This window comes from Eriocheir sinensis, chromosome 31, assembly GCF_024679095.1.
Source record: "Eriocheir sinensis breed Jianghai 21 chromosome 31, ASM2467909v1, whole genome shotgun sequence".
NCBI lineage: Eukaryota > Metazoa > Arthropoda > Malacostraca > Decapoda > Varunidae > Eriocheir > Eriocheir sinensis.
The window spans coordinates 8,304,336-8,321,240 of NC_066539.1; the positions used below are offsets into that span (position 1 = coordinate 8,304,336).

At 40.7% G+C, this 16,905-nt stretch overlaps 2 protein-coding genes across 8 annotated transcripts in view; both read right to left on the minus strand.

Moving 5' to 3' along the window:
• Positions 1-1,172: 1,172 nt before the first annotated feature.
• On the minus strand, positions 1,173-3,160 carry LOC127005861 (triosephosphate isomerase-like). Its single transcript, XM_050875164.1, has 4 exons — positions 2,859-3,160; positions 2,584-2,675; positions 2,298-2,459; positions 1,173-2,154 (listed from the first exon to the last, which is right to left on the minus strand). The coding sequence occupies exons 1-4, from the start codon at positions 2,971-2,973 to the stop codon at positions 1,651-1,653; spliced, it is 873 nt and encodes a 290-aa protein (XP_050731121.1). The 5' UTR covers positions 2,974-3,160; the 3' UTR covers positions 1,173-1,650.
• Positions 3,161-7,574: 4,414 nt separating this feature from the next.
• Positions 7,575-16,905, minus strand: part of LOC127005860 (triosephosphate isomerase-like) — a 21,419-nt gene continuing 12,088 nt past the window's right edge. The window contains exons 1-4 of one of the 7 annotated variants that reach the window (XM_050875158.1): positions 8,814-9,005; positions 8,604-8,695; positions 8,318-8,479; positions 7,583-8,187 (exon numbers count right to left, since the gene is read on the minus strand). In XM_050875158.1, coding sequence (XP_050731115.1) covers positions 7,747-8,187; positions 8,318-8,479; positions 8,604-8,695; positions 8,814-8,928 — 810 coding nt within the window. In that variant the 5' untranslated portion in view covers positions 8,929-9,005 and the 3' untranslated portion in view covers positions 7,583-7,746. Of the gene's footprint in view, positions 8,188-8,317; positions 8,480-8,603; positions 8,696-8,813; positions 9,006-14,583; positions 15,350-15,479; positions 15,642-15,765; positions 15,858-15,975; positions 16,177-16,905 lie in introns of those variants that run through there. The other 6 variants (XM_050875161.1, XM_050875159.1, XM_050875162.1 and 3 more) reach the window with 6 other exon arrangements.

The window sequence follows — 16,905 nt, forward strand, 5'->3', positions numbered from 1 at the left end:
ATGCAGTCACGCGTGGGGCACAATCACGATGAGGAGGAAAAAGACGTTCGACGAGTTTGACGTAAGGCCCACTCATTTATTTCCTACTGTCAGATGCTGAAACACCGGATTTGACATTCACTTTCTGGCGGCCAATACCCTTGCATGACCATGACCTAAGAAGAAAGACAAAAAAACGTCAGTTATTATTTTACTATTATCATTATTATAGACATTATTATCATTATCATCATTATTATTCAAAATACTATACATCAAAAACTGAAGAAGATAAATCACATATTGTTTTAAAGGAAGTATAATTTCTTCACATTTTTCGTCACACACACACACACACGCACACACACACACACACACACAGAGCCTCCACTGATTAATATGTGATAAAATTAAAATCTTTCGGTGAGGCTAAGCGAGGATGATTGAAGGAAATTTGAGGAGCAGGAGGAGGAGGAGCAGGAGCATGGCGTTAACAGCTTTGACGTGAAGATCATAAGGGACAATGATGACTGGCGAAAGCTTTTCTGGGGGTCCCAAAAAGAAAGTACTGTCATCCCACTCACCCTTTTATTTTTTTTCTACAACAAAAACAGCTGCTACCACTACTACTACTACTACTGCTATATTTTTCTTCTTTTCTTCTCCCTTTCCATCTTAATCACAATTGTTCTTTTATCCCTCCATACGCTACAAAGATGCTAGATGTCGATTCACCTAAAAATGCTTCAATAAATGAATAAATGTTTCCGGCTTCACGAATTCCTAAAAGCCTGTGTCTATGCTCCTGATAGTCTCTGGACGTTCGAGTTGATGTAATGAGTAGGTCGCGTATTGCATAAAAACAATAAGGGGTACTTGACAAATATATATATATATATATATATATATATCTATATATATATATATATATATATATATATATATATATATATATATATATATATATATATATATATATATATATATATATATATATATATATATATATATATATATATATATATATATATATATATATATATATATATCTCTCTCTCTCTCTCTCTAGCAGTGAAAGAAAATAACAAGGCATATTTTGAGATTGTATTTGTTTATTAATAAAACAGTCATCATTGTCCCTTATGATCTTCACGTCAAAGCTGTTAACGCCATGCTCCTGCTCTCTCTCTCTCTCTCTCTCTCTCTCTCTCTCTCTCTCTCTCTCTCTCTCTCTCTCTCTCTCTCTCTCTCACACACACACACACACACACACACACACACGCACACACACACACACACACACACACACACACACACACACACACACACACACATATATATATAATGAAAAATAAATAATGAATATATAAATTTATAAATAAGCTCCGTCATGAAGTTGCTAGCGCCCTTGGCAAACAATTGTTGGCTTGGGCTGTTTCTCCTTACACCTGTGCCCCTGTTCATCCACCACTGAATGGTACCATGTGTGCTTCATGAGTTGTGTCCCACCCTCTGCATAGCTGGTGGTGGTTTAGCACCGCCTAAGCTGCCTCGCTCAAGGGTGAACATGCAAGGCCTTCCGACAAGGGTCCAAACGAGATTGTAGCGTGAGCCAGAAAGCTGCAAGTAGTGAAATTACGTTTTGGTGAAGCCGATCATACTTCGAGTTTCCTAGAGGCGTCTGGTCACTCTGGTGTCCAGGGAAAGGTGGTTAAAGCGCGAGTCTTTTAGGTGTGAGATGAGCTGACTGATGGCTTGCAGACGCTGCTGCCCCGCCCAAAGTCTGGAACAGGAAACTCTTGACGCTCGCAGGATGTCTACGATCTCCCGTTTAAGAGCCGCGCTGCCCACAAGAAAGCCGTCCACGTCCCTGAGCCGCGTTAGCTCCTCGCAGTTGTCAGAAGACACCGATCCGGCGTAGATGAGACGCGTGCTGTCCGCGACGCTGTTCCCCTCGTGGAGCCGCAGCCACTCCCGTATCATGGCCATGGCCTCCTGCACCTGGGCGGGCGTGGCCAGCACCCCCGTGTTGCTGGCCCACAGCGCCTCGAAGGCCAACACCACGCGGAACCAGTCGCTGATCGACGCCGCCAGAGACTCCAGCTGGGCGGCAAGAACCTCCTGCGTGCATCCAGCTGCGCGGTCTTCCTTTGTCTCGCACACGCACGCCACCACCTGCAACAACAGTCTGCGTCTTAGTAATAATCCTTGGTAATAATCTTCGCTCCCCCATTCTGCGCCTTCCTTAATCCAACAACTGATACATATAAGTATTATCCAGACAGCCTACTTAATACAGGTCTCGGCCGCCAACTCACCTTGAGTCCCGTCTTCATGGCGTGCGCCACCTTCTGGCCGATGAACTCGTCTGACTCCTGGAACAGCGTCCGACGCTCCGGGTGGCCCAGGATCACCCACTCACACCCACAGTCCTGGATCATGGCCGGCGAGATCTCGCCGCTAAAGTTGCCTCGCGCTTCCTGCCGACCAACAAACAACAAGTCATTAGCGTCCTGCCGCTGCCGCCACGGGCACGTTGTATTTCACAACACAACAGGTGGGGAGTGCGGACAGTGCCAACACCGGCACACTCCCGGTGCTCACCTTGTAGCAGTTCTGCGCCGCCACGCCGATGTTGGCCGGCAGCTGCTGGCGAGCGTAGGCCAAGTAGCACGAGGGGCTTCCCACTATCACCTCTGGAAGACGTTTTAGTAAATATTGAGGCATTATCATTAATAATTCTACTAAGTTAACCAAGAAGCTAATCCCCTTATGGTACCCACTAATCGTAAGTACTCCCCTCCCCCTCTTCTTATAATATTATGACGCCTGGACAGTTCCTGCCTGTGATCGGGCAGGTGGACGAGGCAGCCGCTCACCTGTATTGGGCGTGACGGGTGCCGCCTTCAGCACGCCCGTCAGCCAGTCAATGTCGTCCTTGAGCGTGTTCATCTTCCAGTTCCCCACCACGGTGAAGGTCCTCGGGGCCGTCATGACTGCGGTGTGGCTGCGGCGCGGCGGAACTCTTCCTCGCGAGCTGTGTCGTTGCGGTCTGGCGTCTTCCTGCGCGTCTCGGCCTCTTTACCCTCGCTGAGCCTTGTTGCTCGCTTCAGTGTTGCCGCCTGAGCCCGCGGCGTCCCTTCCGGTCATTTATAAATTTTCTTAATTAAATGAGCTAATCCCTAATATGGCGTTGAAGTGACGTGTGTGTGTGTGTGTGTGTGTGTGTGTGTGTGTGTGTGTGTGTGTGTGTGTGTGTATATATATATATATATATATATATATATATATATATATATATATATATATATATATATATATATATATATATATATATATATATATATATATATATATATATATATATATATATATATATATATATATATATATATATATATATATATATATATATATATATATATATATATATATATATATATATATATATATATATATATATATATATATATATATATATATATATATATATATATATATATATATGTGTGTGTGTGTGTAATGAATCACACACACACACAAAAAAAAAACAAAAAAAAAACAGTATAAGAAATTCGATTAAATTCATAGAAATTCACTCTTCAAATAGATGAATGGCGAATGAAAAGCTTCAGTTAACGAAGTCGTGTGTCAAAACCGTACACAGATTTCAAGATTTATATCGTAAAATAGTGTTATAAAACGGGATATTACAACCTTGACCAAGCTACGTAAAAATAGAAATAGGTAAAATCAAATAGGAAAGCGCGCACACAAAAATGACCCACCGAGCGTCAATAGCACGTCACCAACACGTCATACCCACGCGGGTAAATAAACACGTTGCTTCCTCCCAACAATAATTTTTCCCAGCGGTTGTCTTGTACTCAACGTGACCAGAGCACACCTTAGGAACCTCTTACACCACTCGCCGTCACTTCCTCGCTTCGTCCGCCCGCTCACCTTGCTGGACCCGTGGGAACCTGCTACACCTGATGACGCACCGGATGCAAGGCCGGACGTAGCGTAGTGTAGGTGCGCTGAGAGGAGGAAACCATTTCACTTGGTGGCCAGGGAAGGGTTGAGATTCCGGGGAAGACAGAATGTGACACCGTAATATAGCAAGTAGCATTTGCATTGTTCTCCCAAGGTCGTCACCTATGGCAGGGTTCTTTCATGCTGCTGTTCCTCCCTTTCGGGCTGTTGGATAAATGGGTTCCTGGGAAAACCTGGGGAAGGTAAACTTTGATAACCGGGATGTTGCACTTGCCTTGTGTCCCCGGGTAATGGGTTCTCACGCACCACAGGTTCGAGGGCCAGTGATAAGAAGATGAGCACCGCGGCCACGCGCAGCTAAATAGCGTATGCTCCCAACTTTACCTTTGCTTTACTGATGAATAACTGAATAAATAGCAGACGGCGGGAGGCGCCCAGCTCGCAGCACCGATACGAGGGTTCAGACTGGGCTGTGAATGTAACACCTGATATATTGCTAGGTCGCTGAGACAAATTGCACGATCAATGACGTGTAGCACCTTTTTCTTTAATAGTAAAACAATGAATAAGGGAGTTTACCAAATATCTAATGAGGCGCCGCGAGACAAGTCAACAAAGTAATCAACTTTGTAACATAAACAAGGGATAATTTCTTTAGTAATAGAGGAAGCCGCGCCAGATATGACGCTCCGGGAATCCATAGCCTATTTCTCGTGAGCCACGCCAGGCAGCACACTCCGGGAATCCATAGTCTAGTTCTCGTGTTGTCTTGCCTCTGCCTAAGGCACCGCAGCAAACCGTCTTGTCCTCAGCATCCTTGTTCGTGCGTGAGGCGTGACGTGACTTGCTCGGATCACCAGGGGGGGGGGAGAGAGAGAGAGAGAGAGAGAGAGAGAGAGAGAGAGAGAGAGAGGGGGGGGGGACGCAATAAATGGGACTTTCCCGGGATTTTCGAGATGCTTTCAAAAGTTGTATTTCTCCCGTGTTGAGATAACTGATGCTGTGATGTTCTTTTCTTCCTTTCTTTCCTTCTTTCTTTCTTTCTTTCTTTCCTTCCTTCCTCCCTTCCTTCCTTCCTTCCTTCCTTCCTTCCTTCCTTCTTTCTTTCTTTCTTTCTTTCTCTCTTTCTTTGAACATAACTAGGATTGGTTGTACAGCTCTAAGAGAAAAAGCAGAAGTACTTGGGCATGTATGTATATATTTATCTTTTGTACAACGACGAACTCCAGTTAGCAGGGGCGAACTAAAGGTCGTTGAAGTTTTACAATGAACACTATCATTCAGACATTCAGCGCTTGACCGAAGTGGGAAATCTTTGCAGTATAAATAAGACGAAATTAAACACGTAAAATTGTGTTAGTGTAAAGCTCATAAAAAATGCCGAATAAATTACTGTAAAAAAATCTGTCGAAACTTTTTGTTAGATGTCTTGAAAACGAAAAAATCAACCATAATAAAAAAAAAATCATAATAATATATATATATATATATATATATATATATATATATATATATATATATATATATATATATATATATATATATATATATATATATATAGATAGATAGATAGATAGATAGATGATAGATAGATATAGATAGATAGATAGGTAGATAAATAGATATATAGCTAGATAGCTAGATAGATAGATAAATAAATAAATAAATAAATAAATAAATAAATATATATATATATATATATATATATCTATATATATATATATATATATATATATATATATATATATATATATATATATATATATATATAACATATCCTAAAATTAATAAATATTCATCTTATTAAATTATTGTCAATCATCTACAAATTACTCCCCAAAATAACAACAAACAGGACAGGGAGCAGGATTGGTTTGAAAGTGTATTCTCAACCATGGATCATATCTAGAAGGTAAACCAGGCAACAAAGAAAAGTAATACGAAAATCCTGTTCCTTTGCATTCCTTGACTACGAGAATGTCTTAAACTCAGTGGAAACTGTAACAATGATGATGCGATATCGTAACATAGAGTAGAGAAAATCTATTAAAGAATTCTTAGACATTTAAAGATGGAATACTGACTATTGACTTAACACCTGTACCAGTAAAGTTTGAGATGGCGATATTGTATTACTTGAACCGTTTACGGAGAACTGAGATGATTTTTTTTTTTTAAGAATAACTGGAAAAAAAGAGAATCAGAACAGGAAACGAATACCTAAGTAATCTTTGATTTGCAGATGACGTTATTCTTTTTTGCGAGTCTAGTGGTAGACTGCAGCATATGGTAAAAAAAAAAAAAAATTCTACACCAAGGGCTAGAGACGAATAAGAAATTGCTTGAAATGTTTTCAAGAATCATGCTCAAATCGAACAAATGGTCACTCAAGAGGAAGCAAGTTATAGGAACTTAATATATTTAGTTATGACAATTGAGTAAAATAAATCCCTAACTTGAATCAGATATTAAAAAAACTTCTAAGACTTCAACAGAACACTTTCGGAAAAAAAAGGTCAGGTATTGAAAAGCCCTCTTCTGTTGTGCTTAAAAAGGGTTTTCACTCACTGCGTTCTCTTCGTCTTGATACACGAATGGATTAAAAAAAGGAATCGAATAAGTGCCAAAGGAAAACTGGCAGGACGTATTCAAGGGGAAAAGGATAAGGGATAAGGCACAGTGCAAATGAATAAAAGAGTCAACAGTAGACGACATAATAAAGGTGAATCTATAAAATAATGATCAAGGCTTATATCTAAGTGAAGAGACTACACCTAAAGAAGTGACAGACTGTGTAAAAGAAAAGAATAAAGTAATATAAAACGACCCAAGGAAAGACCGTTCACCTATTGCTGTGAAGGGACTAAAAGTACACGGAACATTAATACTGGAAACAAGAAGCACAAAAACGAAACACATGAAAACATTTGGGAGAAGCCTGTCGTGATATTGAATGATACAGGCTGATAATATATATATATATATATATATATATATATATATATATATATATATATATATATATATATATATATATATATATATATATATATATATATATATATATATATATATATATATATATATATATATATATATATATATATATCTATATATATATATATATATATATATATATATATATATATTTGTGTAATTTGGGAGCAGCCCTTCATTACTACACATTTCATTGAAAATAATGCCATGTTGACAATTTACCAGTTCTTTGTTTAACTTTTCGTATTTCCTCACTAGTTGCTTGATGTGAGGTTCTGCCACTTAAATAAGTTGCCCAAGACTAAATTCATGTAACTGCGACGCGTTTCGCTCGACCTCGAGCATCTTCAGACCAAAATAACTTAAATGGGCTAGTAACAAAAGAAGCAAAAGTATAAAAATGTAAAATAGTAATAGATCTAAAGATCTAAAAGAGCGACAATATATATATATATATATATATATATATATATATATATATATATATATATATATATATATATATATATATATATATATATATATATATATATGAAATGTTTAGTAATTTTTTTTATATAGAAGCGATTTGTTCATATATAAATCAAATTCTTTCTTATAATATTATTCTTTATTTATATAAAATATATTAAGGGACATTTGTGTAAAGAGCATATATAAATAACAATAAATAGCTCCAGCCATTTAAACATGACTCATGATTCACACACCAAGCATCGCATCACAATACACGATAGACATTACGGCATCGGTGCCACGCACCAGACGACGTGCTCAGACGGAGATCTCGTCATGGTGTTCGCCGGAGAAGTAGGAGATGAGCTTGGACACGTGGGAGCCGCCGGAGTTGATGATGTCCACGATGTCTGGCTTGAGCGCAGCGCTGCCCACAAGAAAGCCGTCCACGTCCTTGAGCCGCGCCAGCTCCTCGCAGTTGCCGGAGGACACCGAGCCGGCGTAGATGAGACGCGTGCTGTCGGCGACGCTGTTCCCCTCGTGGAGCCGCAGCCACTCCCGTATCATGGCCATGGCCTCCTGTACCTGGGTGGGCGTGGCCAGCACCCCCGTGTTGCTGGCCCACAGCGCCTCGAAGGCCAACACAACCCGGGACCAGTCGCTGATCGACGCCGCCAGAGACTCCAGCTGGGCGGCAAGAACCTCCTGCGTGAGCCCAGCTGCGCGGTCCTCCTTCGTCTCGCATAGGCACGCCACCACCTGTAACAACAGTCTACATCTTAGTAATAGTACTCGCGCCCCCCTTCTGCGCCTTCATAATCCAAACAACTGATACATATAAGTATCAACCAGACAGCCTTTTGAATGCAGGTCTCGGCCGCCAACCCACCTTGAGTCCTGCCTTCATGGCGTGTGCCACCTTCTGGCCGATGAACTCGTCTGACTCCTGGAATAGCGTCCGACGCTCCGGGTGGCCCAGGATCACCCACTCACACCCACAGTCCTGGATCATGGCCGGCGAGATCTCGCCGCTAAAGTTGCCTCGCGCTTCCTGCCGACCAACAAACAACAAGTCATTAGCGTCCTGCCGCTGCCGCCACGGGCACGTTGTATTCCACAACACAACAGGTGGGGAGTGCGGACAGTGCCAACACCGGCACAGTCGCGATACTCACCTTGTAGCAGTTCTGTGCCGCCACGCCGATGTTGGACGGCAGCTGCTGGCGGGCGTAGGACAGGTAGCACGATGGACAACCTACCACCGCCTCTGTTGTAAGTGACATAAAATTGTTATAACTTTAAACAGTTGCAAGTATAACAGTGCTATATTTACATATCTTAAACAAACTGAGACACATGCATGTAAGCGTGTGAAGAAGGCTCACCTGTGCTGGGGCTGAGAGAGGCAGCGCGCATCATCTTCACGATGTTGTCGATGCGAGTCTTGTCGACGTTCATCTTCCAGTTGCCGATCACGAAGAATTTCTTGCCGTCAAACATTTTGGTGGCTGAGGTGGAGGAGACGCTGCGACGGTCCACTCAGGTGAAAGGAAGTCGAGGTTGTGTGGCTGTGCTGTGAGAGGCAGCGCCTTATATGTGGCCTCACAGGAAGCCCAAGGCGTATGACGAAGTTATTGACGCTACCCATCCGGAAGAGAGAATTTTCCTTCCGTTCACTATATACTGTATACTTACCTGTTGCTTCTACACGCCGGTGACGTGGGAAGGTTTCTTTCCCTCAGTGGTGACACGGAGTTACTGACGCAGGACATGACCTGATTAATGCAAGTTTTCAATTCCACCTCCAGAAAATTCTACACGTTTGTTGTGATAGCAAAATGAGGTTATGTTCAATAAACTTACAGTTTCTTCAGAATTAAAATGTTATGCGAAGCAAGTGCTCTTACGGTGTTCCTTTAAGTAGAAAATAGAAAAAATAGAATTAGTTTTTTTTTTTTTCATCTTTATCATTGATCTTGAAATAGGATAAATAATTGCCTTTGCAATATTGCTTACATCGTACTGAGCTCCAAGATCTCTGATTAAGAAAGTCCTTGGCATCACATGGTGTTACCAAATCGGGTATGGGAGTGTCTTTTCCTCGTGAATTCCTGTCTTTTCACTATCCTCTGGTATCTAGTGTATGGCTCTCAACCGGCAACCATACGTCAAAACTATAAAATGTTGAAGCATCACTGTTTGCTTCAGAAATCAACATCGCTGTGCATCACTTCAATCCAAAGTGGCACCTGAAGAAAATGGTTTGTTTACTGTTTAAAGGCTGGCTTGGTTGAGTTTCCTTTTCCAGAAATATACAGCTCATTTTATTTTTTTGTATAATTTTATACTTTCCAAAAGCTCTGAAAACCATACACGAACCTTCTACACTTTCTTCTTTTCCTTTCTCTCCTCCTCCTCCTCCTCCTCTTCCTCCTTCTCCTTCTCCTTCTCCTCCTCCTCCACCTCGTCCTCTTCCTCCTCCTCTTCCTTCTGCCCTCCTCCTGATCATCATCATCATCATCATCATCATCATCACCATCATCATCATCATCATCAGCAGCAGCAGCAGCAGCAACAGCAGCAGCAGCAGAAGCAGCAGCAGCAGCAGAATAAGAAGCAGCAGCAGCAGCCTTCATCTTCATCTCCTCTTCCTCCTGCTCCTCCTCCTCCTCTTCCTCTTCTTCCAACCTAATCGTTCCCCTTGTAGTTTTTTCGCAGTTTTTATGTGCTGGATTATATGTATGCATTTTTTACCGCTGTTTACTGTTAAAATGACACCAAATAAAAGGATTTTCTGAGAAAAGTTATTGTGGAGAATTTAATCTAAACACTTCCTATAAGAATTCAACTTCTCTACCTTCACATATTGGTTATCGTCCCACAAAATATACAGTTTCTTAACAAAAAACAGAAATTTAGCAACAAGGTATTGCCTCTATCTTCTATCGACATTTTCATGCTACCTACTCTTCCGAACTTTGCTAACTGGATAACTATATCTTCGTATCATATAGCCCCGCTGCACAATACTTCCTATTTTAGCTCACCTTAAGCTGTTCAAATCCCATGTGCAAAAGCTAACCATCAGCATTCCTTCATCCCTTTCGCTGGTGAGCTTTTCACAGACCTCCTTCGTCTGTATTCCTCCCTACGACTAATAATAATAATAATAATAATAATAATAATAATAATAATAATAATAATAATAATAATAATATAAATAATAACATAGATAAATTTTCCATAAAAAAATTAAAAATTAAGATAGAAAACTATATATCGCTCATTTGCGAGAACAGTGTCATAACTCAAAAATGGACATTTTTCAAGAGAGGCAAAAACAGTTTTCAATGTCGCTGTAGTTTGTAACTATCACATGAATGATGACCTTTTTCAAACTAAAACGTAGACAACACATTTAGCTAGATTATAATAAGTGTTGCAATGAATATCAAAAGAAGTGCATGATTATTGAGGGCCTTTTTTTCATGCAATCATAGTTATGACTATCTCGTTGCAAAACTGTCACAACTTTTGAGTTTCAAGTCAAAATATGACACTATTACTATGAGAATTGCTCATTTTGTGCATATGAAATTATTTTGTTCTGTTTTATGACGGATATTAAAAGGTATTGTCTGGCTCAAATTATCTGTATATCATAAAGATAATATTGCTGAAGTGAAGCTCCAAATACTGAGTTACACAGAAAATTTCATTTTTTGTCACTTGACTTTTTTTTGGTAAAAAATATCATGCATTGTTATATTAGATTATGAAAATAAAAGATAAACAGGTGATTTTATACAGTTTATTCTCCTCAAAGATTCTAATAACTGAAGAACAAAACATGAAAAAATAAATTTCAGCCAATGTTTGCATCATATAAATAAAAATTTAAGTAGTAAGTTCTACTTAGGAGATACATAGATTGTTTCCTTACAATTTCCTTACAATATACTTTCCAAAAATAAGTGAACATCTACAGAGCAGTAATAATAATTAAAGGCTCTCATAAAACAACTTGTATTGGTTTGGAATAAGGTTTTTCTTGCACAATCCAATGAGATCATCCTTCTTGTTCTTAGGAAGCCCAGGCTTGACACTAAATGCAGGTAGCAGACTAACTGTCCTTGGGTAGTTCTTAGCTTTGAGGACCGTGGTTTCTTGAAAATCATCTGCGTACGAATTCTTATAGAAGACAGATCTTGGTGAAGATTTGGTTACTCTCAGAACTTTTGCATCAGAGAGTTTCAACTCTTTCAGGTTCATGGGACCAATCTCATTGACTAATGATTTTATGTTCTGGAAATCTTCATAGCAGAGTTCCTGGACAACGAAAGGATCACCCTTTTTTTTAGCTGCACGAACAGCTGTTACAAAAGTTTCAGGGACATACATCGGTCTACTTTTAAGAAGCCTTTTAACTTGCCTCTCGATCAGCGAATGCGCCGAATCTCCCTCATTTTGAGTATGCCCTTTGATCAGGTACTTGTGAGTAATGGAATGTATATCCAAGTTTGTTACAGCATACAGATATAGAGCAAGCATAAACTTGTTTTTCTGCTGTCCTGAACAGTTATCAGAATAAAAAATAAAATCAGTGCAACCAGAATCACAAGTATCCTTTAAGTACTTCAGAACACAAGTACCAAGCTCATTTACTCCTCTATGGCCATTGGATTCATTCCAAATATAGCAATTGCATGCATTAGATATCAGGTTGTATATGGTAAAATTAAGTACATTTAATTTGGATTTATAGTAAAATACTGAAACCTCTCCTTTAGGTAGCTGCATAACAGCTTGTAAATCATATACTGCAACAGCACAGTTTTTCTTCTCCTTATCTCGTGCTTTTTCTGTTCTTGATAATTCCTTTTCTCGATGGTGCAAATCATAACTTTCCTTCATATCATCTTTCTCAGTTTCAGTGGCGTTTTCAAAAGCGGTGCAAACATCGCATTGATCCTTTTTGGGAGTGTAGAAGGAAATATTATACTCCTCTGTGAATATTCTGTAGAAGAGTGTATAATTTCCAAACTGCTTCTGTTCTTCTTTGCATTTTGCTACATAATCCTTGTGTATGTCAGCAATTGACTTGCTGCCATCAATGAACATCTTGGGAGTATTGGCTCGAGTGTAGTGGCTTTCAATTTTTGGTATGGAGTCTATATGCTGCTTTATTCCATCTCGAATTTCTTGACTAACAGTAGCATGATTGTCATGTTTTCCTCTGAGGTCAGGTTCCAATAGTGTTCCAGCAATTTTTTTCTGTTTTTCTAGAACAGTGCGTATGGGTCTGTCATTTATATCCAAGGTGTTCTTAAAAAACAGCTTGCATACTCGAACTTTCTCACCATTCACATGGAGATGAAATGCGCTGTTCAAGGCTCTTGGCTGACGACTTCCACCTATGCGAACGTATCTATAGGTCGGTTCAATGGCTGTTATTGAATTGGCTAGAAATTGGCGCTGTAGGGATAATTCACCCAAGTCCCAATAAGAGTTGAAGATCTCCATTCTAGCTTCTTCATCGATTTTCGATGAACAATTAAGCCTACATTTTTCACCACAAGGTGGTTTCATTCTTCTTTCTGTCCTCATTGTTTTTTTTTGGTATGCATGGTGTAGGCTTTTCCCGCATTTCGCAGCTGTTTTTGTTTGTTTCTCTTCCATGTTTCAGGACGCCTCTTTCGTTTGATGCCTTTCTTCGCCGGACTTACCAAAATAGACACGCTTTCCTGGCTTGCTTTTGATTTATCTGGACAAAGTGACTGATTTCTTGGTAGTGATTCATCTTCAGTCTCATCTGTTTCATCCTCTTTATCAGGCACGTAATCCTTATCAGAAACTGAATCATCTGTATCGACGTCACTACATAAAGTATCACTTGACTCTGAAGATGAACTTGATGTTGAGGACGAATTACTTGAGGATGAGTTTAATACTTGATGATCGGCTTTTGACGAAGTTGATGGTTTTGGCTGAAGCTCTTGCCGAGTGCCAGTACTGGAATCTTCATAGCAATTTGTTTCCAGAACTTCATATGGTGATGCACTGGGAGTGGTTGCTGCAACAACAAAAAAAGTATATCAATATTAATCCTAGGCTAGCTGAAATTCTTTTTAAATGCTCAATTTTATAAAAGATGCAAATAAATTAATTATAAATCGTAGAAGAGAAAAAAATATATTGTAGGTACTAATTATTTTGTTCAAAATCTTTTCAAAAAATGCGTAGGTAAAATACTAACATGTTTTGGAGTTATTGTCATCAACTTGGGGAGGCTTTAACCCATTCATGTTCTTTTTGGACTGCAACGCCAAGTTCACGAGCTTCTTACCTCTGCTACTCATATTTTCTGCAAAGAAGAAATAAGAAATAAGTGCATTTTTCAGTTCATTGGCATTGAAGAAAAAATAACAAAGTGACATAAATCTTGCTTAAATTGATATGACACTCTTGTTCTGTGGGAAGAGCGACCTAATTCTAAATAAAATATGTAAAAAATGGTTAAGAATCATATTGTTTGCTTCAATAGAGTCATATATTGAAATCAACTAATTTCCTTGAAAGCTATGTAGGTTTTAGTGGGTTGTAATAGTGACATAACTTGAGTAAATACTTAGATGTTAGTAGTAGTTTGCTTGAAGACTGTCATATCTTGGAATAGTTTCATATAGCCTCATTAAAGGTTTGCATGAATACTGTCTCAACTCAAATTAATACATTGTACATGAAAAAATAAACATAGTAAGGGAATACTCACATTAGTTACAATGATGACATAGTACAAAATATGCCAGTGTTCACGCAGCAGCATACATCCTCACTCCAATAAAGCTCTTGAGTAACTGAGATGTGTCGAAATTGATACCCAATGTTATGACGATCGAGGTAGTGCACGAGTGACACATGACGCTCTCTAGCGGCCATATTTGCAGACTCAGTTATGACGTTATTGTCACTTATAGAGCTTGACACGGGCTTTTTGATGGTGGCAATAACTCAAAATAGCAAATGTTTGAGTTATGTCACTCTTCTCGCAAATGAGCGATATATATATATATATATATATATATATATATATATATATATATATATATATATATATATATATATACATACTAAAATAAGTAGATACTAGTAAAAACATCATATCCCCCCACACAAACGCACATAGGCAAACACGCACAGGCACAAATACACCCGAAAACGCGCGCGCGCACACACACACACACACACACACACACACACACTCCAAGTATATCACATTATATGTCTTTTCTTTGTTGAGAAAAATAAATTTTCGAGTATTGTTTTATATAATCTATTTTCATAAATATAAATTTGCATGATAAATAACAATAAATAGCGTCATCCACATGGACTAGACATATGGGATTCACACACCAAGCATCGCAACCCAATACCCGACAGATATTACGGCATAGGTGCCACGCACCAGACGACGTGCTCAGACGGAGATCTCGTCATGGTGTTCGCCGGAGAAGTAGGAGATGAGCTTGGACACGTGGGAGCCGCCGGAGTTGATGATGTCCACGATGTCTGGCTTGAGCGCAGCGCTGCCCACAAGAAAGCCGTCCACGTCCTTGAGCCGCGCCAGCTCCTCGCAGTTGCCGGAGGACACCGAGCCGGCGTAGATGAGACGCGTGCTGTCGGCGACGCTGTTCCCCTCGTGGAGCCGCAGCCACTCCCGTATCATGGCCATGGCCTCCTGTACCTGGGTGGGCGTGGCCAGCACCCCCGTGTTGCTGGCCCACAGCGCCTCGAAGGCCAACACAACCCGGGACCAGTCGCTGATCGACGCCGCCAGAGACTCCAGCTGGGAGGCAAGAACCTCCTGCGTGAGCCCAGCTGCGCGGTCCTCCTTCGTCTCGCATAGGCACGCCACCACCTGCAACAACAGTCTACATCTTAGTAATAGTACTCGCGCCCCCCTTCTGCGCCTTCATAATCCAAACAACTGATACATATAAGTATCAACCAGACAGCCTTCTGAATGCAGGTCTCGGCCGCCAACCCACCTTGAGTCCTGCCTTCATGGCGTGTGCCACCTTCTGGCCGATGAACTCGTCTGACTCCTGGAATAGCGTCCGACGCTCCGGGTGGCCCAGGATCACCCACTCACACCCACAGTCCTGGATCATGGCCGGCGAGATCTCGCCGCTAAAGTTGCCTCGCGCTTCCTGCCGACCAACAAACAACAAGTCATTAGCGTCCTGCCGCTGCCGCCACGGGCACGTTGTATTCCACAACACAACAGGTGGGGAGTGCGGACAGTGCCAACACCGGCACAGTCGCGATACTCACCTTGTAGCAGTTCTGTGCCGCCACGCCGATGTTGGACGGCAGCTGCTGGCGGGCGTAGGACAGGTAGCACGATGGACAACCTACCACCGCCTCTGTTGTAAGTGACATAAAATTGTTATAACTTTAAACAGTTGCAAGTATAACAGTGCTATATTTACATATCTTAAACAAACTGAGACACATGCATGTAAGCGTGTGAAGAAGGCTCACCTGTGCTGGGGCTGAGAGAGGCAGCGCGCATCATCTTCACGATGTTGTCGATGCGAGTCTTGTCGACGTTCATCTTCCAGTTGCCGATCACGAAGAATTTCTTGCCGTCAAACATTTTGGTGGCTGAGGTGGAGGAGACGCTGCGACGGTCCACTCAGGTGAAAGGAAGTCGAGGTTGTGTGGCTGTGCTGTGAGAGGCAGCGCCTTATATGTGGCCTCACAGGAAGCCCAAGGCGTATGACGAAGTTATTGACGCTGCCCATCCGGAAGAGAGAATTTTCCTTCCGTTCGCTATATACTGTATACATACGTGTTGCTTCTACACGCCGGTGACGTGGGAAGGTTTCTTTCCCTCAGTGGTGACACGGAGTTACTGACGCAGGACATGACCTGATTGATGCAAGTTTTCAATTCCACCTTCAGAAAATTCTACACGTTTGTTGTGACAGCAAAATGAGGTTGGGTTCAATAAACTTACAGTTTCTTCAGAATTAAAATGTTATGCGAGGCAAGTGCTCTTACGGTGTTCCTTTAAGTAGAAAATAGAAAAAAATAGAATTAGTTGTTTTTTTCATCTTTATCATTGATCTTGAAATAGGATAAATAATTGCCTTTGTAATATTACTTACATCGTCCTGAGCTCCAAGATCTCTGATTAAGAAAGTCCTTGGCATCACATGGTGTTACCAAATCGGGTATGGGAGTGTCTTTTCCTCGTGAATTCCTGTCTTTTCACTATCCTCTGGTATCTAGTGTATGGCTCTCAACCGGCAACCATACGTCAAAACTATAAAATGTTGAAGCATCACTGTTTGCTTCAGAAATCAACATCGCTGTGCATCACTTCAATCCAAAGTGGCACCTGAAGAAAATGGTTTGTTTACTGTTTAAAGGCTGGCTTGGTTGAGTTTCCTTGTCCAGAAATATACA

Excerpts from the sequence above, each read along its gene's own strand:
- LOC127005861 (XM_050875164.1), bottom strand. The coding sequence starts at position 2,973 with ATGACGGCCCCGAGGACCTTCACCGTGGTGGGGAACTGGAAGATGAAC. Across the intron at positions 2,676-2,858 it reads ACCCGTCACGCCCAATACAG|AGGTGATAGTGGGAAGCCCC; the intron begins GTGAGCGGCTGC and ends AACGTCTTCCAG. Across the intron at positions 2,155-2,297 it reads CCATGAAGACGGGACTCAAG|GTGGTGGCGTGCGTGTGCGA; the intron begins GTGAGTTGGCGG and ends CTGTTGTTGCAG.